The sequence below is a fragment of the Macrobrachium rosenbergii genome, chromosome 49 (assembly GCF_040412425.1).
Source record: "Macrobrachium rosenbergii isolate ZJJX-2024 chromosome 49, ASM4041242v1, whole genome shotgun sequence".
NCBI lineage: Eukaryota > Metazoa > Arthropoda > Malacostraca > Decapoda > Palaemonidae > Macrobrachium > Macrobrachium rosenbergii.
This window is the reverse complement of record NC_089789.1, coordinates 23,362,975-23,386,516: the sequence shown is the minus strand read 5'-3', so window position 1 is coordinate 23,386,516 and position 23,542 is coordinate 23,362,975. Positions and strand designations below refer to the sequence as shown.

Sequence of the window (23,542 nt, the reverse complement as noted above, 5' to 3'; positions counted from 1 at the left end):
AGCTCAGGGTTTTATGGGTATAATAAGAATATAGAAAAAGGGTTTCAAAGTGGAGTCTTCAGAAACTCTTTTTAGTGATATCTCCATCTGCACTTACTGTTTTGTGCCTCTCCAGCTGCATTGCTTTCTACCATTTTCATAACCCTCGTTCCATTTTGTCTGGTAACCTAGCTTCCCTTCTCCACTTTTTATCCCCTGTTGAAATATGAATTCTTTTGGCTATTACTAGTTGAAATTTTATTAAGTGTTCTGTTAGAACTGTTTATCAATTTTTGGCCTGTTTTACTCACTGATTAAAGTTCATCTTGTTACATCTTGAATTACTTTGAATTTAAGGACCATTGTATCCATCTTTTCCATAAATTTAAGGACCTTTGTATTCATCTTTTCCTTAAGTTTTACTGGAGCCCAGTTTTTCAGAGTGAATGGTAGATGAATGAAAGTTACATTACTGCTGATTGAGAAACAGAAATTAGCAGTGCTTATATTATTTTTTAAGGACTTCTGTATCCATCTTTTCCATAAATTTAAGGACCTTTGTATTCATCTTTTCCTAAAGTTTTACTGTTGGTTGAGAAAGAGAAGTTAGCAGTGCTTATATTATTTTTTAAATCTGACCTGTATTTTCACTTAAGAAGAGGATTACAAGAATGAATGGGTGTTTAGATGTAGAATTGCCCTACAAAACATTTTGCATATAAGTATAGGGGGCCCGAATGCTATCTATCTAAATATAAACCAAGAATTCATGAAGTTCAGGAACCTTGCCAGACAAGCTGCAGAATTGGAAATAATGCTATTTTCCTTTAAAATCTTCAGACAATGTTAACAATACAGTACCACTAAAAGTTGGGAATTATGTGTATTATGTGTACCTCCGTTCATATTCTCTCATCCATCAGACTTTCCACCCTCTCTAACAATTGTTTCACACTGCAAATGTGAGGTTTCCCTCCTTTTATGCCTTTCAAAGCTTCTTACTGTCAATTTCCCTTTCAGCGTGAATGACCTCATAGGTCCGAGCACTTGTCCTTTGGCCTAAATTCTATACTGTACTGTATTCTGTTCTATTATTTATGTATTGTGCAATAAATGGCAAAGTATTCATTTACTAAAAATATACCAGGTACTCTTTGTTATTAGGCTATGTAACTGAATTATCACCTATTAATATTAACAGAATTGTGGTTTAAAAGTAGTGTTCAAGTATTTGATGACTGACAGACTGGTTTTATCTAAAAAAATTTTTCTTGAGAGAGAAGCACTCTTGACAAATTTAATTTTCTGTTATGAAGGTTACCCAAGGGGCATGCAGTATTGAGTGAGGATAGCAGTAGTAGTCAGAGTGACGTGTTCACCCTCATAGATGCTGATAGTGTTAGCACTGCAGCAAGAGGGGGCAGGATGCCACCACCTGCTCCTGAAATAACTAGTGGTGTGGCACAGCATCGTCGGACTCTGGAAGAGCAGTTCAAAACACGTGTATCCAAGGACAGCATTGCTTTAATACTGGAACCAGGAGTCAAGGTAAAGGCTGCCAGCTACATTTTTCCATGGTCTTCATTGTAGGTTAACATGTTTATTATCTTGTGTGCTGGTCACAGTTTTCAAAACCCAAGGAGAATACAGTGTGATATTCACCTTTTGATAAGTGTAATGTAGGCCTTATGTCAACTTCCTTTGATGATATGTATTTTAGCAGTACTGTGCAATATTCAAAGGCATTTGAGTAACATGAACATTATAATGAGTAAAATTGTGGAAGTACAGTAAACCCCCCTTATTCGCGTTCTCAGGATTCGCGGAATCACGTATTCGCGGATTTCTCTGTGGAACGTATCTACCCATTATTCATGGAAAATTCGCCCATTCACGGTATTTTTCACCGAGAAATATTCACTAATTACTGTATTTTCATATTTTCATGACTAAATGCACTTTTTGTGATAAAACTATTAAAATACTCAGGTATAAGCATTTTTAGAGGGTTTGTCTTTGTTTAAACTATCAGAATAGGCAGTTCTAAGTGTTTTTAGATAGAGGAGTTGTAAGTATGCACATATTTTAGCTATTTGCAGGAGGTGCGGTACACATCCCCCGCGAATACGGGGGGATTACTGTACTTTATTTTATTTACAGATGTAAATTATTGTACTCTTGTTATTGTTTTGTTAAATTTCTCCTCTTCTTATTTTAGGTTAAAGTTAGACTTTCCTTCACTCCCCCGGATGATAAAATGCATTCATCTGTTTTACTGGTTCGAAATAACCTAACTGTGATAGATGCCATGCTAGTACAAGGTCGTGGAGGAAGAGGCTTTTTGAAGTTTGGCAGTCGTAAACCAGGCTCATCACACCCTCTCAACTTTAACATTGGGCCCAAACATTTAAAAGACTGTGATAGTAAGTTTCATGCATTAATTATAAGTTCATTCAATTTTAATTTGAGCTTTCTGTACAAAGTATTAAGTTAATTCCAAAATAAAAATAAAAATTGTTTATCCAGGTAGTTTCTAGGTTTAAAGAGAAAGTGAAATGTTCTTAATTTTTCCAGATTCAAGAAGCTCAAAGTACTATCAGCCTAACTTCACAGTGAAGCGGTCATTCACTGCTCGTAACACTGGGGAGCTGCCCGTCCAGGTGTGGGGCTTTAATATAAATGACTTGCCTTGTGAAGGCTATGGTTTTAAAGTCCTGAATTGCGAAGGATTTGAATTGGCCCCTAATGCTAGTCACAAAGTGGATATAGCATTTACCCCTGACTTTACACTTTCAAAGGTACAACAGAGGCTAGTCATTCACACAAATTTGGGGTTGGTGGATAGCTCAGAAGAGGTACAACCTTGGAGAAGAGATGATGAGCCTGGAAGAGTAGAGTATTCTTTGGTAGCAACTGTTCCTACTGATCTCTTAGCTAAGTGTGGCTCTGCTGTTCCAAGACCTTCGTGGGAACCACTACTTTACTATGCAGTTTTGCCATTGATGGTAGCTATGCTTATAGGTGCTATCATCTTATCTGCTTTGGAAGCAGACCATATCCTCAAGAGCACACTGATAGCAATGACTACATCAATACCATCAAATGGACATGCCCCCAGTTTTGACAAATCAAAGGTATTTGATTTAAGGACCATAGGTCATACAGATTCAAAAGGCATAACAATATTAAAAAATGGATGTGCAAATGGCCATGCCCAAATAGAGAAAGTTAATATGTCACTTGGAACTTCGAACAATAATAAGAAAATCCCGTCGATATTGCCTGTAAGTGAAATGATGGCTAATGGCCGAAAGTCTTGCTCAGGGCCTACTCCCTCTAAAAAAGTAAGCAACAATCAGTTGGCTAATTCAAGTACAAAACCAAAGTATCCGAAACAATCAGAATTTAAGTCCAGTTCGAATTCAGGAGACGCTCTTAATATATCTGATAACTTTACTGTTCATAATCAGATAAAAAATAAAAGCAAAGGAAACTCAACAAAAGTCAATACAAAGAGCTCAGAGTCTATGTCTTGGACAAGCTTTTTTTCAAGAGCAGTGGGTAAAAAGGAAAGTGGGTCTGAAACCTGTGAATTATCAAATACTAAAAGAACAAGTACCTCTGATAAGGAAGATTCCTCTATTCAGAGGCAATCAGTTGGCACTGAAACTGATTTACATTATGTTGAATCCAAAATAAGACGGCGTATGAAGCAAAATAACGAAGAGGAAACCTCATCTACGACAACAGAAAGTTCCAATACTGATGACCTGTCTATCAGTGAACGGGTAAGGATACTTTATACATTAATAAAATGTTGATGGACTTTGTATGTATCTGCTTGGTTTCTTGGGGTATTGCAGCTTAGTTCTTACAAATAATGGCTGGACTGTAGTTTTAAAAAGTTTTTTTGTACAGTGATTAAAGTTTTCTCTGTTAATAATTACCTTGAGATCATTGTCATGTACCATTAAAGCATGACTTGCTCATTGTGTAAAGAAGGGAAAAACTAATCAAGTACTGAACGTTTTAATATTTTCCTACTCATACAATATGCAAGATAGACATACTGTATACCTTAGCATGCCATAAATATATAAGAATGTTTACTGCTAATGTCTGTTTTTGCTGTGTTATGAATAATGAATATGGAGAACACCAGAAAAATGTGTCCAAAACTGGAATAACTTCAGTCACATTAGAGATTCAGTTTTTTCAAACCCCGAGCATTAGTTTTGCATGACATTCTTTTTCCTGTGAACTGAACCTTTTGCTGAGTATTGCTAAGTTTGCCTTTTGGATCAGGTACAGGTTGACCATCACTAATCCAGCATCATTTAGACAAGGAGGGTGCCAGATTAGTGATTTTGCCAGATTACAGTGTGGTTAGGTCAGTGTATACTTAACCCCACAGTTAACCATCTCATCCCACTTTTAATTTACCATGAAAATCAGTTCAAGTTAGTTAATAAGGAAAAGAAACATTAAATGAAAATTGAAATTTTAATGAAGGACTGGCAAAGTAAAGGGTACAGGTAATTCTGTTGACTTATGCAAGAAATTTCATTACTACTGCTTCAAAAATGAAGAGCTGGAATTTCTAACTAAGTACATTTACATGTCATGAGGTGAAGGCATCTTGGAATTTTTTCATATTTTACATTATTCTCTAGATTTTTATGTAATTTATTATTTCTTACTTTTACAACCCAAAAGATAAATGCAATCGTGTGCATAGGGGTACATATGTTACGCACACACTCGTTTGCTGGCGTTGGTAAACTTGCTACAATTTATTTTGGTTTGTGTTGTTATGCTTATGATTGTTAAATTTATATTTTATGCTATTCTCATTTATATTTTTTACCGAATTTTCTCATTTCTTATTTTTACAACCGCAATGATAAATGCAGTCGTACATACACACACTCATTTGCTGGCGTTGGTGAACTTGCTACAGCTCTTTTTGGTTCATGTTGTTACGCTTATGAGTTCTTTACTGCATTTATATTTTATGCTATTCTCATGTATATTTTTACTGTATTTTCTCATTTGTTTATTTTTACAACCCAAAAGATAAATGCAGTTGTGTGCATAGGGTACTTATGTACGCACACACTCATTTGATGGTGTCAGTGAACTTGCTACAGCTTGTTTTGGTTTGTGTTGTTACGCCTATGATTTTATAAATTTATGTTTTATGCTATTCTCATTTATATTTTTGCTGTATTTTCTCATTTTTTATTTTTACAATCCAAAAGATAAATGCAGTTGTGTGTGTAGGGTAAGTACGTACACAAACTCATTTACTGGCGTTGGTGAACTTCCTACAGCTTTCTTTGGTTCATGGTGTTATGCTTATGATTTTAAAAATTTATAATTTATGCTATTCCCATTTATATTTTTACTGTATTTTCTCAATTTTTTATCTTTACAACCCAAAAGATAAATACAGTCGTGTGAGTAGCACAAGTACACATGCACAAACTCATTTGCTGCCATCAGTGAATTGCTACAGCTTGTTTTGGCTTGTGCTGTTACACTTGTGATTTTTTAAATTATATTTTATGCTATTTTCATGTTTTTACTGTATTGTCTAATTTTTTATTTTACAACCCCAAAGATAAACACAATTGGGTGTGCAGAGTAAGTGCGTACCCACACACTCTTTCACTGGCGTTGGTGAACTTCCTATAGCCTGTTTTGTTTTACTTTGATTTTCTTATTTATATTTTATATTCTCATTTATATTTTGCTGAATTTTAAAATTTTTTTTATAACCCATAAGTGCAATCGTGTGCCTTGGGTACATACGTATGCACACAAGCAGTTGGTGTAGTGACCTGGGAAATTTGAAATTACACTAGCTGAATTAGAGCCGGATTAGTGATTGAACCAGATTAGAGATTGCCTGATTAATAATGGTCAACCTGTATTTGTAATTATTATGAGTGAAATTTTCAAATTGTAATATGTTCCCAGTTTTGTTTACTCCTTAACATGTAAGGTATGGTCAGTTTCAAGTTTCAGTTAACCTTCCTTTTTACTCTCCCCCAATCTTTCTTATGCTTTCTACTTCAGTGCTGTATTATCCTTTTTATTCTCCATTCTGCTTATTACATCTCCATGATATTTTTTTTTATAAATTCTAGTGATCTCTCCAATGAATGTCTCTCGGTCAACCTTTAATTACCTGCTAATTTTCATGGTCCTGGAGCTTTACCATTTTTAATTACCTTCTGAGCTTTCCTAACAATCCATGTCATTCTGTAAAAGTTCCTGCACCATATCGCTATATTCATACCCATTTAGTAGAACCTTAAAGCACTGTGTGCATCATTTTTATCACAACTTTGTTCTATGTTCATATCTTAATTTTCATTCTTTATATATGTATCTTCTTCAACATCTATTCTGTCTTTCCACAATTATTTTGCTGTCAAACATTTTTTCTTTCATCTTTTGTATTAAGATTTTGATTCCATTCATCCTCTTCTGCCTCTAGACCTATCTCATCCTCTTTGCTGCAATGTTTTCAGTACATCTCGAGTTTGTTATGTGTATATCTTTTCCAAGGTATTACACTGCATACTTTAGCTGCTTATCATATTGTGCCTTCTCCAATGATTTAGACCCTGCACTTTTTGTATTCAGATTTTCTTGTAATTTTTCTCCATATTCCTTCTTGGACTTCATTCCCATTTCTTTTGGCATCCTCTCCATCTTTCTTTCTACCACTATCAACCCGGTACTTGGGGATGAACATGTTTGGCTTGCTTTATTTGTACGAAAGTCAATTCTTTTATATATATATATATATATATATATATATATATATATATATATATATATATATATATATATATATATATATATATATATATATATATATATATATATATATATATATATATCCTTTGAGTAAAAATGAAATCTGTTAAAACTTTCCACATTTATATGTAATCAAACCTCTTTAGGCTTCTCAAGCATTAACAGACTTCCAGCATTACAGTACTTCACTCCCCCAAGCCATGTCCCAGACTGACTTGTTTGTTTTAACATATTCTCCTCTTAGTAGTGCACAGTAATTGCTGTTTTGATAATTCTGTCGCTACATGTGATAATCTCTCAGAATTCTTTGTTTTCCACGTGTTTTTTTTCTTTTTTGGGATACATAAACTGTTTGCACACTTCTTAGGATTAGTTCACTCAAATATAATTAATCTTTCTTTAAATATACAATAATTTACTCTTCTTGCAGTGTTGCAACTTCTGGCATTTTATCTTTGTCTGGAATGCCAATTCCACTGTCATGTCTCACTTCAGCTACACAAGTTTTTTTCTTTCATTGCTGGTTGTTTGTACCAGCTCTTTTATACCTAACCTTATTATGCACAGTTAGTTATAAATGATTTGTTTAACCAGACCTCTGAACTCTTTTAGGGCCCGGGCAAATGCTCAAATTTTGTTGACCTCATATGTTGCCAGAAGTTGCACAACTTCTCTGCAACTTCATCCTATTCTTTAAAGTTCTTCAGTGGTTCCATGCATCCTGTGACTCTAAAGGTAGTCAAAGATTGAACGCTATTTCATTCAACAAACTGTGTGCCCTTTATGATTAACTTTCTGATGATCTCTTATATGCTTTGGTTTGTGATTGGCTTAAGTTTCATAGTACAGTAATAATTTCACTTTTTAAGTTGAGGGTTCTACAGATGTTTTAATATTAAGGGTTGACATTCATAGAACCTGCCAAAACAAGAACAAATGTTCCATTCATCACTAAGAATTTTATAAATTCATTATCTTCATTCTTTTCAGGATACACCTTCAAGTAAATCTTCTGATGTCACATCTGTAAGTCAGGGCGGGAAATCGAAAAAGCAAAAATCTAAGTCCAAAAATTCCAATAAAAATAGTAATATTCAAAATACTCAGATTTCGCACAATAATAATGATGATGCAGGATTTGAAATTAGTACAAAGGTAAAGGGACTGAAAAGGTGCAAGGAGATGCAAAGTGGACGCACATTTGGTGGGGATATATTTCAGCCTAATACTTTAGAGTTGCCATATACTCTGAAGCCAGTCCGTCATAAAGAATCTGATCGAGAAAAGGAGAACCACAAAACTTCCAGAACTAATGCACTGAAAGTGAGTACTGCCCATAGTTCTTCTTAATTTTACTGATTCTATCTGAGAGAGACATTTTCTTGCTACTTTAGTCATTTTAAAATAAACTAAGAGACATTTTCTAACTACAGTAAACATTTAAGATAAACTATGAAATTTGTAAAAAAAAAAAAAAAAGTACAGTAAAGATATTCAGGAGTATTATGTGGAATTATTTGACCACCTTTTCCCTTGCAGAGTACAGAATCAAGTGAAAGTGTTGGCAGTGGGCGATCTTCCCCAACTCCATGGGAGGAAGGTCGTCAGCCATCTCTTGATAATTTGTCTGATGCATCAACTCCAAGCTTCACATCATCACATCCCAAACCTCAGAGTCAGCCCCAACCTCTAGCTCCTCGTGAATCTTCATATTCTGCTATTGTCCTGGGAACAGATAAACAAGTATGTACAATGTAGTAACAGGCCAGTAAATAAGGTAAAATAAAAGTACAGTACAGCATTCACTTTAGAATTTGAATTTAAGTGTTGATACCCGTATTATTTAAAAGAACTAATTTTTTTTTTAAATAAAAAAATATAGGGTATCTCTGTTTAATTAGAAAAGTTCTTTCACTTTGGATTATGAGTATATTTGAAGTTTTTAACCAATAACTTGAATAATCAACCCTCAAAGACAAGGAAGGATTAGTGTTTTGTTGGATGTTGGGACTGGAAAAACCTTAGCTTTTGGTTTTTTTCAAGGAAAAAAAATAGTATGATTGCCCTTTTCTGTAATTAATTTGTTCGTATGGGAATGCACACCATTGCCTTTGAAATAGGAGTATCTTCAGTGTAAGCTGGAAACTTGTCAGAGCGTAGGAACAGGGTAGTTAACCAGTTGGTTAACAGCTGGTGATAGGGGATGAGTTGGGCAGTATCCTTCACTAACCAACCTTCATGCTCAGTGTGGTAGAGAACAGACATGCTGTGCTCTTTTGTTCTGACAGGTAATTGAGAAATTAGATATTGGAGATGAGTATTTATTTGCCCATTGCCACTCCTTTGTGTTTAATTATGCCTTACTTCTTTCTTTTTTATTTAAATGGAATAGGTAAAAAATTAAAATAAAATGGTTGTTGTTGTGGGGACATAGCTGCCGTTGTGAGCAAGTTATGTCACCTGTACTGATGCCCCCTCTCTAGATATATTTTTGGTAAGGGAATTGCCTACCATAGACTTCCTGCTAGAAATGTATTGTCTGGGATTTGCAGGGGATGTAGCAACTTCAAAAGAATGGTTTTCATCAGCAGCTGTGTCATTGCCTTACTTATATATACAAATGATGTTGATGCTTCAGGTGTCTGAAAGGCTTCCTCTTTCATGAAAGTATCTGCAGAAGTTGGCCTTCTTAGCTAACCTGATGGAGGAAAGAAGGCCTTAACAACTGAGCCTCCTCTTGAGGTAGTTCCTGATGGTAATGGCTGTCTCAGCTTTGTCTTAACAATTGAGCCTCCTCTTGAGGTAGTTCCTGATGGTAATGGCTGTCTCAGCTTTGTTGACCACTGCATTGGAAGGGGATCTTCCTGATGTAGTGGTCCTTCCTTTGTAGATTCCTCTGACAGGTGTAACTTAGTCTTCTGTTCCTGCCTCAGCCAGTCATATAGGTGTAGGGGAGTCCAGACATTGTGTATGAAATCTTGATAGGCTTCTTCCACATGCTCTCTCTGCTCAGGGAAGGATGGGAGATGCATGATCACCAGTGGTGATTAGCATACCTTAGCTAGGGTTGGCACTTTGCACCAGCTCACTTAAGACTTGAAGTCTGCACCCACTTAATCTCTCCTTGAGTGCTTAGGGTCACACCGGATGGTTGTTGAGAGGCAGGTGCATGAGACATCCCTTCTCACCACAACTCCTTGGGGTCACACACAGAGAGGGGTTTGCGCAGTCTGCTTGCCAGTTGCATGCCCAGTCCACAGATTGGGTTAGCGTTGGGTCTGGGGAAGTTTGCTCACTTGGCCTATCCATGTTCGGATGATTGCTGGAAGGCAGGTGGGCAGGGCAACTCTTTTCACCACAATTCCTCAGGGTCACACACACACAAGTTTGTGCAACCTGTTCACTAGTTGCGTGCCTTATTTGTGTAACATGTTTGCTCTGGCGGAAGGGAAGGTTCTCCTTCCTAGTCTTCAACGGGAGGTATTTGGAGAGAATATGCACCATGTCCATGCTTGAGATGTTCACACTCTCCAGAGCATGCGCAGTCCAAGAAATCCTTCTCCAGGGAGAGTTCATTGAGCTCTCCCACCTCTTGTGTGCGCTGCTTGCTGTGTGGAGGTGGAATTTGAAGGAGTGGTGGGAAGAATCTTGTTCTCCTTTTTTGGTATCAACTGCCACGGCAGTTGGCAGTTAGTAAAGCCCAGCCACTTGGAGTACACGAAAATCCTGAATTTGGCCCCTTATAACTGGAAATATTCAACCTACCAGGATGAAACTCTGGCTTTAGAGGTTTCCTACTATGGTCTCTAATCATGCCAATTTTTCATCGAAATACGTCCTGCCATTCTGGAGATCCAGATATCGATTTTTGGCATTCAGGGGATGTGGTTGGGGGTGGGTGGGCAATGGGACGTAACATATCTGTGGAGCAATAATGGTAAAAGATACAGCCATGATACCCAGTTTTTCTGAAAACTCGTATTCTGGAGGGGTCCCTTTCAGGGTTTGTGTTTTGAAATAATGATACTTCAGTTATCTTAATTAAAAATTATGACACTTTGAATTTACCTACGCGGTTGGGTCCATGTCAGTTTCTGACATAAAGCTATTGTTTAGCTTTTTGTAGACTTATAACTGATTGGGTTAGACGTCTCCCTTTCAGTGGAATTGTTTATGCTGATGAGTTCTGAACAGTTTTCTCTTCCAGGATGCTTCAGTCCCCTGTCATTAGTCCTTGTTGTTTTTTTTTTTAATTACAGAGTTATCAGGATGCCTTTCAAGCCCCTCTATTCGATGTGGGACAGTTTTTAAGCGTAGACTGTTCTAACCTTGCCTCAGCATGGACTTGGGGAAGTCATTTGGTTAGCCATATCTTGTTCAGCCTTTGATAGGTTGGGGATCGCTCTCATTATCCTTTGTTCCCGAGTAGTAGCAGAATCTCAAGACTCCTCTCTATCTGCAGAGAGGTTGAGAGTTTTCTTGATGCTATCCCTTTGATGTAGGGATGGAGATCTGGATGAGACATTGCTTTGCCTAGCTCGCTTTTTCTTCTTTCATTAGTACAGGTTAGTGCAAGAAAGAGTTGTGTAGGAACTCTTTTCTTTGGGCTTTGTGGAGGGCTCAAATGGACTACCACATCCTATGAGGAGGAGGTTAGTTCTCTGCTTGTGTAAGGAATCTTTAAGTCAAGGGCTTTGGTCCATTCCTCACTGTTCAGTAGAACATTTTGGTTTCCAGGTAACAGGTACTGTTCTTCAGGAATTGTGGTGGCTGCCCATCAAGCTGTTTAGTCACCAGAGCACTGTGTAGGACAAGGTCAGTTTCTTGTCTGATACACCTAAAACTAGGAGTCCTACTGCTCTGTCCAACCATTTTGCCAGTTTGGTAGAAGGCTACAGGGGTCATGACTTCCCCAGCTTGCAAGGCAATTCAGACCAGTGCAATTCTGATGTGACACTCAACTCCAGTCAGTTGTTGGGACTGACCTCCCTCCTAATGAGTAAGTCTTCTATATAAAAGGCAATGGTCTGTGTTCCTATGGGAACAAATAAATTTTGAATAGGAATTTATATTTTTATTAGAAATACAAACCAGAGCCTTTTACATTCTTTCACATATCGACCACCCCATGCAGTCCCTATAGCCAAAGGAAGAGTGAGTGCAATGTTTAGTGAGGAAGGGATACACCCCCATTCACCTTGCTATCTCCACAGTTTAACCACCTGGTTAACTACAGTGTTACAAAGTTTTGACTGGTTTCCAGTTCACACTTAATGATACTCTTATATAAAAAGCTCTGGTTAGAATGCCTATAAAAAATACAAATTGCTGTTCACAATTTTTCAGGTTTAGCTTTACAGTTGGTTATGGCTAAGGAAATGTAGTTAGTTATTAGTTTTTATAAATTAGTTAAAACTTCATATTTCTAGACTATCACATAGCTCACCCAAAGGATTTTTTCATAAATGAGAGGTGGAGGTTGTATCATGATTTAAGTTAAGGTAATAGATGAAAAGTAGAGAGAAGAAAGCAATGGACCTGGAGCCAAAGGAATTTTACAGAATTTCCAGTATCATATACAGCAAGTTGCTTAGTAAGTGGTACCATCGTATGGGAAAGTAAATGTAATGAACTTTGGCTTATAATTACTTCACCACATTGCAAAGGCCTAAGTTTATTTTTGTGTTCATTTTATACCATGTATAATCTCATGTTAAATGATTGGTTTTTATGCTTTAACCCTTAAGGGACGGATTGAGCCTCAGTGTGAAGTAAAACAGGTTTGGGGAGGTGGATGGATTGAGCTTCAGTGTGAAGCAGAATTACGCACCATTGTTATGGTAATAATGATTCGAAACAAAGGTGCCAATACTTCTATATGCTATAAATTCACTAATGGCAACTTTTATACAGACGTGAGAGTTAGGTCAGTATCACTAATGCTTGTGTCTTCAAGGGGGAAAGTACTGCATCTCTCTCTCTCACGAGTCTTTTTGTCAATTTGCTTGTAAATATACGAAGGGGTTGCTGTTGTTTTTTGTTTTTGTCTGTTGTGATAGTATGTTGGTTATAAATGTAATTTTACAAAGAAAATTGCAAAGAAATATTAGAAAAAGCATGTAAAAGTAAAAAAAAAGTTACTGAATCTTTCTTCTCGTAAATTTACGTGAATATTTTACAACAAATAAGCCAATAATTTGTTACTGCTTTTATTTCTTATCTGTTTTGATATTGTGTGAGCAGTAATAATAATTTTACAAAATACAATAAATTTATTTATTAGAAAAAACATATATAAGTTGGTAAAATTTACGATTGTCTTGTAAATGAGGCCCACAAGGGGTTGTAAATAGTCATTTTCAACTTCTCGTGGAAGGTAGGGAAAATTTTTTAGAATTTTTTTATTTATACAGTGTGAATGTACGTGTCATTCTCTTTCCATTGATGTGATTTTTTTTTTTATTTTGCCGACCTCAAAGTTTCCCCGGTCTGGGGTGCCGCACATTGATAAATTATGCCGTCCCTTAAGGGTTAATATCATTAATTTCATGTGCTTGGTTATCATAATTAATATTCAGAGTTCCTTGCTTTCACAAAAGACTAAATATTAAATTACAAACTACCTGCATACATTCATAAGTGAAATTGCCCTGTTGGCAGGGAGTTTTGTCATACTATAGTAGAATGACTCATTTTATCTAGTTTTCTTCAAGACAACTTGAAAATTGAAGGGCAATAGTCATGTTGGGCAAATCTGTAATGTGACTATTACTGTTACAATTATGCAGTTATTTTATACTGAAACTGAATACTTACCTGAGTGTATTCACAGCACAGTGAATGAATGAATGATGAAATTTAGGCAATAAAGCCAAACACTGGGGCACTTTTAGCTATTCAGAGTTTGAGACAGGGGAAAAGAAGGTTAACATTGGTTTACAGCAATGCAAACAGACCCAGAAAGTAAATGGGATGAAGTTAAGTATCCAAAGGTGATACAGCACTGGGAGAAAACTCCACAGTCACTATGAAGTAATAATTAGAAATTGCATAATAGAAAGGATGTGGGAATGGAGATAAAACAAAAGGCTAAAAAGTAAGTGTAGCTAAGGGCAGAAGGGACACAGCTAAGGGCAGAAGGGACACTGCAATCACTTAAGTTAGTAATGCCTACCTGATGGGAGTGGAGGGCTGGGAGGGCATAGGAGATAGTGCTGTATTAGGGTTTCTGTAGTTTGCCTTCAGAACTACCTATTTTACTTCCCAACCATAACCCTTGCTCTTTTCACATTTCCCAATCTAACTTGAGTTTTTCTCTTGCATCAATTTTTAACCCTCATTTAACAAAGAATTATTTGAGCCAACTTGTTGAGTGGACTTATGACACTGTAGTTTCAAAAGTACTGTACTGATACCTCTCATTAAGCTCTTATTACAGTATTAACTTAAGGAATGAATAAGGATGTTTCTCATAAATTTTTTTTTTTTTACAGAAGGCAAAAGTAACTCCATTTGCTAAAGTTCCACCAGAAGTGAAAAGAGTAGAAAAACCTTTGGGAGTTATTGGACAGAAAGTTAATGGCAATGGTAACAACAACACCAACAGCATGAACAGCAACTGTATGCATGGAATTTCAAGCCCCGTGACATGTTCTTCAGCAACTTCAATCGCCAATTCTTCTCTGTTTACCATTCCTGATAATAATTTCTCACATCGGATGAAAGATAACTATTCACGAAGTCTTTATAGTGGGTATGGTGAAAGTGGTTCCCTTCCGGCATCGCCAGCTAGTAATAGCAATCATTCATGGGATCCAAAAATGCTGACGGCTCCTACCCCTCTGAGACCACCACCAGGTCTGGCACAGTCACATGATCCAACACAACAAGGCTCAATAACAGGTCAGTAGATCTATATTGTTCTTATTTTAGGAAGGATTGTATTCTTTCCTGTTGTACCTATAGGTTTTGACTTGGAAATTAGCATAGATATAAATATACAGTAGTATTGTATCTAGATGAAGGGTAATTAAAAGTACCAAGACTTCATGGGTATTCTAGGTGTCTCTTAATAAAGAAATAAATTACTTTTTCTGACACTGATATCCTTGAATAAATCATCTTGAGCTTAACCAAATTTAGGTACACTTTATCTTTTCATAAAATTTACACCAGAAAAAAGTGTATAAGGGATGCGTTTATGTACAGCAGTCCTAAAGGATGCACATGGTTAAGTACTGTACTTTTACGGTTTATTATACAGAGTAAACTTAAAATAGTCATCATAGAACAGTCACAGCAGCTGCATGTTTATAAGGGGGATAGATTAGGTAATGATTAAAAAATTGAAAAGGCCTTCTCCTTCACTCACATATTGCAGCCTTGTATCCTCTTCCATTTTCCATTACTCCTGTTCATATCATCTGGTGATAATTTGCTGCTATAGGGAATTGTTATGACGATGAAATATACCATTGTAACTGCATCTGCACAGTTTCTTCCCTTTTTGGGTCAAGGAATCACTTTTCAATCTGTCTCTAAAACCTTCACCTCACTTCCACCGATTACTTCAACCTGGTGCCAGCTAAGGCATTTTTAGTTACCACCCAGAATTGTCGATTGGTTAGATGAAACCTAATGTCAATGAGGTCTTGAGCTTTTGTTAATAAGGTTCATGTCGTCCTGCTGCTAATCATACTGTCTCTAATGTGTTGAAGTCACTGTACTCCTGTACTTTGAAGAATAGCTTTCTTTTAATAATGAGAAATCTATCTTGGCGAGTTTTCTTCTTTATTAATGAGAAATCTAACTTGGCTTCACCCACTGAGCAAAAATTATTGGTCTTTGCTAAAGTTCTTGACTTACCAGTTGTAACTTTCCTTCTTATTTCTATCCTGATAAGTTTAGAGGATGGTCTAGTGAAAAGATCACTTGCTCAGGATTTAGTTTTTTAGAAGTACATCTCCCTGCAATTCCGATGTTCCTGTTAATTCTAAGCCACCTGTAATATTTTCTGTTCCAAAGGGTTGTAGGATTTGGGATCTTATAGATGGAGTTGGCATCTGGTCTGGATTGTAGTCCTCAGTGATTCTTCAAGGAATTTATGTCTTAGTTCAGTTATTCCCTAAGGAGGTCTTTTATCATGTGAATGTTTGGAACTTTAAAAAAACTTTCACTTTGGAACTGCTTGGATCATCAGTATGGCTTCTTTAAGGCAGTAGCTATATTTCTTAACTCACTGATATTTAATTAATCAGGGCTGTGGATTATCTTATGCCATTGGTTCTTCTTATTTATGCTTTTCCAGACAGTTCAGCCTTCCAGTTTCTTTGCTTTCATCTCCATCTATCAGCCTTCCTGAATAAGGATCTAACTATTTAGTGAGAGTTCAGTGCTCCAAGAGTAGATGGAACCAATTCTTTGATTGTCATTGATGAGGATGTAGTTGAATCTCTCATTTTGAATTATCATTTTGGATAGAGTCAGTACAGTGTAATCTTTATGAAGTTTGAAGGGACTTGGATATCCAAATGCTGTATCCAGGTTTCTTTAAACTCTCATAAAGATTTCATTGTACATACTGCTTAATCTGCTGCTAAAATGTTGAGGTGTAAGGAGATAATTTTTTCAACTTAGTTACAGAAGTTCGTGGTCTTATTTTTTCATGTTTTAGATATTGCCGTCACATTTAGTTGGGATATTTGTTTATGAGCTGACATTGCCCATACCCCTTCTCTTGATACATTCTCAGTTAAAAGTGGCTTCTCTGTCTTTTAAAAAAATATTTTGTCTTGTCATTGTTTAATGACTCAATACACATAAAGTTTTTCCTCCTGTTAGGTAGCCTTTTAACACATCATGCTACCTCTTCTCACATATACTATAGGGAAATTTGTAGTCCTCAGATCACAAGGCTCAGTGATTATTTCTTTCCCTCCACTGTAGGGTTGTAGAAGTCTGTTCATGCTTCTGTGTTTCTCTTAAAACTTTTCAACCTTCAGGAGGTAAGCTGTTGCTTCCAACATAGTTAGGCCTCTACTACCCTCTTCACCATCATTTTTTCATTTGTCTGTTAGCCTGGGGTAAAATAGTGGCATTGCATAAAAAAATTACAGTATTAAAAATCACTGGCAGAAATTCCAGATCTAGTTAATCTTACCATTTTAATTTGCTCCATCTTTTACTCAAAGGCATACTTTTTGCAAGCAGTTAAAGATATGTTTTAAAATTGTCTGGTTCTTCACTTTACTCTTTAAATTACCTAGTCATCAGGCCACAGTCATAATTTCACAAGCTGTTTTTAATATTAGATTTATAGCTCCCTTCAAAATTTAATTAAGATTGTAAAACACAATCCCTTTAAATCTTCCATTCACCTTCCAGAAGAAGATTGGTCACATTACAACAATCCTCAAGTAGGTGGTTCATTGTGGCCAGAGGGTAGTGGTTACAGTAATGAAACAATGAACATGGGCTCGGGTAGTGCACCAACACCCAGCCTTTGGGACTCGCTACCTAGTATTTGGTCTCCTCTCTTCTGGTCGTCAAATGAAGGCTCGCCCACCCAGCATTCCCAGTCATCATCACCTTGGGCCGCACTACAGCAGCAACCATCGTCTGGAATTGATGCTAGTGGGGCAATCTCCAAAGGATTAGGATTTGATCCTTTTAGTTCTGTTAGCATATGGTCTAATCCATCAAACCACCCTGGTGACATGTGGGCACCTTCAACCAAAAAAGATATTTAATTTTTTGATGTGCAACAATGGAGCATCCATACCATCTTTGGTGCATGGCACATCAGGAAATGCCCAGAGAGTTATTTATTTGAAGTAAAGAAAGAATTTATTGCACTTTACCATCATCATGGTATTTAGTGTATATTTTAGTTTTTGTTAAAAAGAAAGGAAATTATTTTTTTAGTGAAGTGTATGCTACATTTGGTTTTTTATTTTTGTTTTTATTTAGCTCTAAATATTTTTGTAAAGACAAGGCTAGATAGGATTTTTTCAGTATGAAAAAGCTGCAGTTTTTTTTAGTCATTTTAAAATGTTTTGATTAATCAGAACAAAATGCAGTTGTTTTGACATAAACCATGTTTAGAAGACATTTTATTTCAATTGTTACTTTGTGCCATATATAGATATTTTGCCAAATGCAGTCACTGATGGTTATGTGCACACCATTGCTATAATGAATCACGAAATCATTTATTGTAGAACTAAAAATTTAAAAGTTTCTTAATTATTCATGTGCTTATACTATTAAGCAATAGCCTTTAAAAAAAGGCTAGAATTGAAGTGAAGAAAAACAATAATTTCACAGGTCTGTGTTCTTCAGCCCATCCTGGTAGTCAGTATTTCTGCGGTGGCAAAGGTGCAGTCAACTGAGGGTACTCAATCTTTTTCATGAACAAACTTTGTGGGAGACCTTTGAAAGCATTATGTAGTAATAAAGCACTGTTTAATAAATTTTTTACAATATTACACCTATGTTAAAATGATGACATGCTCTTGTTAAAATGGAATACACCAGGCACTTGTTACTGATATTTTAAACTTGGAAATTGTAGGAGGCTTTATCATCAAGTGGTGGAATATGTTTAATGTGCCTTCTTTTGACTGTACTTAAAGCCAAGTTCTCCAACCAGTATTGTGTGTTCTCCCACTCTCAGTATTTGATCACTCGCAGATAAGGAAACTTCTACTCTAGAGTCCTGCTTGTCTTGAGCTCTCTTGAGACTGAGCAGGTTGTCAGACATACCAAGAGTGTTTTTCGATGGACAAATAAAATGAAATGAGTATTTGCATTTTATTTTCCTTTTGACTTGTGCATATAGCATATATATAGCTCCCATCTATACGAGTATCGCATAGCTCCTTTGTTACAAGTGTGGCGTTCACATAAGTGTTCAATAAAAGTGAATACTCTATTAAACTATTCAAAAATTAGCTTAGATTACACATAGACATATATTGAATTTTTCATGTTAAATGACAAATTTTAAAGTAATTTGTATTTTTCCTAACATGCAACCCCGAGGTCATTAAATATCTGAAAACCTTCAGCACAGCTGGAAACTGGCTATTCAATTCTAACAAGGTGGTTAGGTAGTTAACTACCAGCAGTAAGGTGGGGAGTCCCACCCTTCTGTCCAGCAATGCATTCACTTACCTTCTGGCCCAGGTAAAAGAATGAAGGGTGGCTTGAGGTGGGGAGTACAGTATATTTAAAGACCTCAGGTTTGTATGTTAGGAAAATTACAAATTACTTAAAGATCTGTCATTGTTCCTACACGAATACAAACCCTCAGTTGTTACATATAGAAGACTTACTTTTTGGTGGGAGGATTCTGAGTAAGCTTCTGAACCAACTGGTGGTTCGCCCCACCTGGGCCTCTCTTCCTGGTCATGTTGAGCAAAGGAAGGAATCCCTTGCCTCTGACCTGTTGAATGTATGAGTGTTCAACTACCAGACTTCTGGGCCTTTCAAATTAATGGGTTTGAGAAGCATCATTGATTCAAAAAAAGGTCTGGATGAACCTTTAATGTTGGAGACAATAAAGCTAAAGATAACCAACGGGTTTGTTTTATTGTAAGCCCCTTACTAGAGAGAGGGTAAGACTTGCTCCTGTTAATCTATAGTACATTAGGTAGTAGAAAGGATGCTCGGAAATGTAACTCACCTGCATGAAGCCTGTTCCAGCACATGGTGACTCGTCAACCCGCAGGGAGGGGGTATAAAAGAGATGGGGAGGAGGCCAGTCACACACACTTGCTCTCTCTTTCGCAACCATACATCTTAGGTTGCCCAGCTAGGTGAACTGGATGAGCTACACAACTTGTTGAGCAGCCACCATAGGACCCAAGGAAAAAGTGTCCAAGGACCTATGGGCAACGTCTCGTAGGTAGGAGGTGAATGTGGTCTGTCGTGACCACACTCCTGCCTTCAGTACCTGATGAACCAACACGTTCTTCCTGAATGTGAGGGATGGACCAATGCCTTGACCTCGTGGGCTCTGGTCTGGAACTACCACCCACTTCGCCAGGTGTAGAGTACTCCCCTTTGATCGTCTCACGAGACCAGAAAGAAATGGTGTTCTTGGACACCTCTTCTTGGTCAAGCCAGTACTAAAGAAGTCATTGACATCCAGGCCTGAGCTGTCGAGTCCTCTTAAGGTAGTACCGTAGTACTCTAACTGGACACAGAAGCATATCGTCTGGTTCACTGCCAACAAAGTCCTCTAGTGAGGGGATCGAGAAGGAATCGAATTTGGGCAAGGATGCACCCACCCCCTTGGACGTCATGTGAAGCAGAAGGGGGTGGGGTTCAGCTTTCTAATTATGGTCACTAAGACAATTCTCAGCCCATGCAGAAAAAGAGCCTTGTTATGATAGGGTGTAAGAAAAAGGGACCATCTTGGACATTTGCTGTGACATCTAGGTAACCCTGGAGTGCTCAGACTGGGCATGTCTCATCTGTAAATCTAAGTTCCTGTAGAAGAACAGGGGAGCTCTTCAAAAGGTCCTTATTCTTGGTGAGAAATGACAAGCCTGGAGACAACAGTAATGGTTAGGTGTGTACCTGATGAAACGTTTTCCTTGTCTAAGAGAGTGAGGTTGCCAAGACGGTCAAGACGACCCCCTTTTTGGAGTGGTGTGTTTTAGTTGCATTACACTACTGAACTGAGATGACAGGTCAGAGAACCTTATTCAGAGACCTGGTTATGAGAAGCCTTGCAGGAGCCAGTCTTTGCAATGCAAAAGACTGGAGAAAGAAATTAAAAACTTTTATATTTTAATCAATGCCTCACCCATAAAACACAGGCTTCGATAACACAGCCTTGTATGAAATAACTATAGCAGCAACAAGGTGCCTATCCTCAACAAATGCCAGCTCTCAATGTGGAGGTAATCCAGCCGCACTTCATATAAAGTGGTATTGCTGGATAGATAAAGTCTATAGTTTTGCACCAGTTACCTAGCAATGTTGAGTGAATAATCTTCATGGCAGAGTAGATTTTAAAATCCACACAAAGTCCCCGGCTTGGAAAAGAGGACGCATAGATGACTCTTCCTCTTCTTATATGGGATAGGACAGCAGATAACATCAGGGTGGATTTTCCTGCCTGTTGTTGAAGCAGTAGGAACCAATGACTCTGGCCAATTTTAGGCCACTGGGTAGGCAGTTCTGTTGAATGTTAGTAGTTTGTTCAAATCTTCAAAATCTGGAACAATAGAGGAATGTCCTCCGTTTGTTCCAGTCTTCTAAAAATGCATCACTTGCTACTACCTGAATGTCCGGGTTTGAAGACACATACACTGTAAGTTGATAGTTTTTGTGTGGCAAACAGGTCCACTTCTGGATGCAAAAGAATTTTAGCAATTATTTGAAAGGAGGGTTGTTTGTCCAACATCCACTCAGTCAAGGCTGCTGTCTGTCTCAACATGGAGTCTTTTATTACTTAAAGCGACCTCATGAAGTGGATTGCTGAAAGTGCCACTTCTTTATCAAGAAACAGCATGTGATACATTGAGAGGGGCTGCAAGGGAGCCCAACTTCTTGATGCATGTCAGTGCTGTCATACTATCTGGACCAACAAAATGTGGGTCCTCTTTGAGGGCTTCAATTTTCTGAGATAAGAAGACAGACACCAGCTCTACGAATATTGATGAGAAGCCTCCATAAAACAGGTGACCATCTTCCTGCTATCCAACTATCCTCCCAATGGCCTCCCAAACCTGTCAGGGAAGCATCCATGTGTATTACTACCCACATGGATAGTGGAGTCAGTTTAATCTTTGTAGAGTTCCCTTGCAGATTCACAGACAGAATTCCCAACTACCCAACTCCATGGGAAACACCCGTATTTGGTAAGGAACCTTTGTAGGGCCTTCCTTATTCTGGTCTGAGTTGGCTAGGAAGTCAACCCACCACAAAGGATTTCCCAACAAAGTCCCAACCAAACAACAAACCTATTGGGTGTGAGGTATGACTTGTTCCAGTATTAGGAACCTTTTGATTGGAGTCTATTGACTACCACTCGCTGGTTTTGTAGGTACTCTTCTTTGGAAGCTCCCTTGATTAGCCAGTCATCTAGGTAAGCTAACAGTTAAATGCCTTCTTTTCTGAGCTCCTGGACAACTATTGCTGTTAATTTCGTGAAGATTCTCTGTGTGACATCTAACCCAAAGGGTTAGATGTCCATCACTTTCCAAAACACAAGGACTGGTCATTGTATTAGAACCAGTTGAAATTATGAAAGCGGGGTTTATATTTCCATGAATCTCCTGACTCCAGAGGGATTTAAGCAAAATACTTAATTTCTTTTTGCCCTTGAATTTTTTGTAGCTTGCTACCAGCGTCTAGATTTACCGTATATTTCCGCGTATAGGACGACCTTTAAATCATACGAGTAAAATTCACCCCTAAAAATTGAGGGTCATCTTATACTACCATTCTAAAAATCAAACCTTGAATTCTAAGTGATGTTTATCGGTAGGCTAGCCTCGGCATCGGTGTGATAACCACCGACATACAAGAAAAGATTCACATTATGAAATAAAGTGATAATAAAGGTAATACAGGCAGTTCCGTTATTGGCAATCCAGTTTTACAGCAATTGACTAGCGACAAAAATTGGCCATTTTCGGCGCTGAAATTTGCCCGTTTCTGCTTAATGGCACCGATAATTGGGTATTGGCGCCAATACATACCTAACCACCAATACATACCTAACAGAGGCACTGATAATTTCTGCACTTTTTGGCGCTGGTAAGCCCCAAAATTCGTTGATTTTCAGTTCTCGTCATGCCGTCAAAATGGAACCCCACTGATAACAGGACTGCCTGTAACACCATTTTTACCTTATATATTATTGGCATATCTTCATAATAAATAGCCTATTCAAGGAATAATTCCATATCAATGAAATCAACTTTTGTCTATGCAAGGCCAGCCACCTGACAAGATGTAAATATAGAGCTATGGTTGCACTCACAGCAACCTTTATCTTTCAGTAACATAGTGTAATTACGGTAGTAATAACATTTAGGATGACATAACATTCATTTTTCATGAGAAAGTCAGGCTGTTTGGAACAATTCAGTCACACGAACGATATTATGTATGATAATTATCATACTTTATTTTAGAACAATTCAGTCACACGAACGATATTATGTATGATAATTAGCATCGCACTTTATTGTATTGTTGTTAGGGGTTCCTTATGATTGCCAATGAAATGTAAACAAAACAATAGTTTCCCTTTTAGGTGACGTGTGTAGAAAAAACATTTACCGTATATACTCATTACCGTGCGATCTCGAAGCATCGTGCGACCCCCAAATTTTCACCCATAAAAAATGATTTTATCATGTATTTTGTGTATCATGCAAGTTCCTTTTTTGAGAGACCAGATTACTATGGACTAACCTCTTTTGCTCCATCTCTTTATCCCATCTTCTAGTTAAATAAGTTAAAAAAAGTAAAAGCGAATGGTAAAAGTATCGTTAGTTACGTTATACTCGTTGAGTAAACCAATACAGTCAAACAACTGAAGGAGAAACAACCGTTTTGCTATGAGTATGGTCTAGGCCGTGGCTATGAACAACCAAATCGGATAACAACAGCTGTTTTGCTTGCATTTCAACTGATCACAAGGAAATATGCTACTAAATTTAAGCTGCAATTTGTGGGTGAAGCTGAGAAAACAGTGTTCAAGCTCTAA

The 23,542-nt window shown here is 37.3% G+C and overlaps 1 protein-coding gene across 24 annotated transcripts in view; it reads left to right on the top strand.

Annotated features, from left to right (window-relative positions):
• Tmem131 (Transmembrane protein 131) overlaps positions 1-18,613 on the top strand; it is a 480,545-nt gene extending 461,932 nt beyond the window's left edge. For all 24 annotated transcript variants that reach the window (XM_067092914.1, XM_067092911.1, XM_067092907.1 and 21 more), the window contains 7 exons: positions 1,296-1,527; positions 2,198-2,402; positions 2,554-3,767; positions 7,801-8,133; positions 8,350-8,553; positions 14,304-14,712; positions 17,194-18,613. In XM_067092914.1, the coding sequence (XP_066949015.1) occupies positions 1,296-1,527; positions 2,198-2,402; positions 2,554-3,767; positions 7,801-8,133; positions 8,350-8,553; positions 14,304-14,712; positions 17,194-17,558 (2,962 nt within the window). In that variant the 3' untranslated portion in view covers positions 17,559-18,613. The remainder of the gene's footprint in view (positions 1-1,295; positions 1,528-2,197; positions 2,403-2,553; positions 3,768-7,800; positions 8,134-8,349; positions 8,554-14,303; positions 14,713-17,193) is intronic.
• Positions 18,614-23,542: the final 4,929 nt, after the last annotated feature.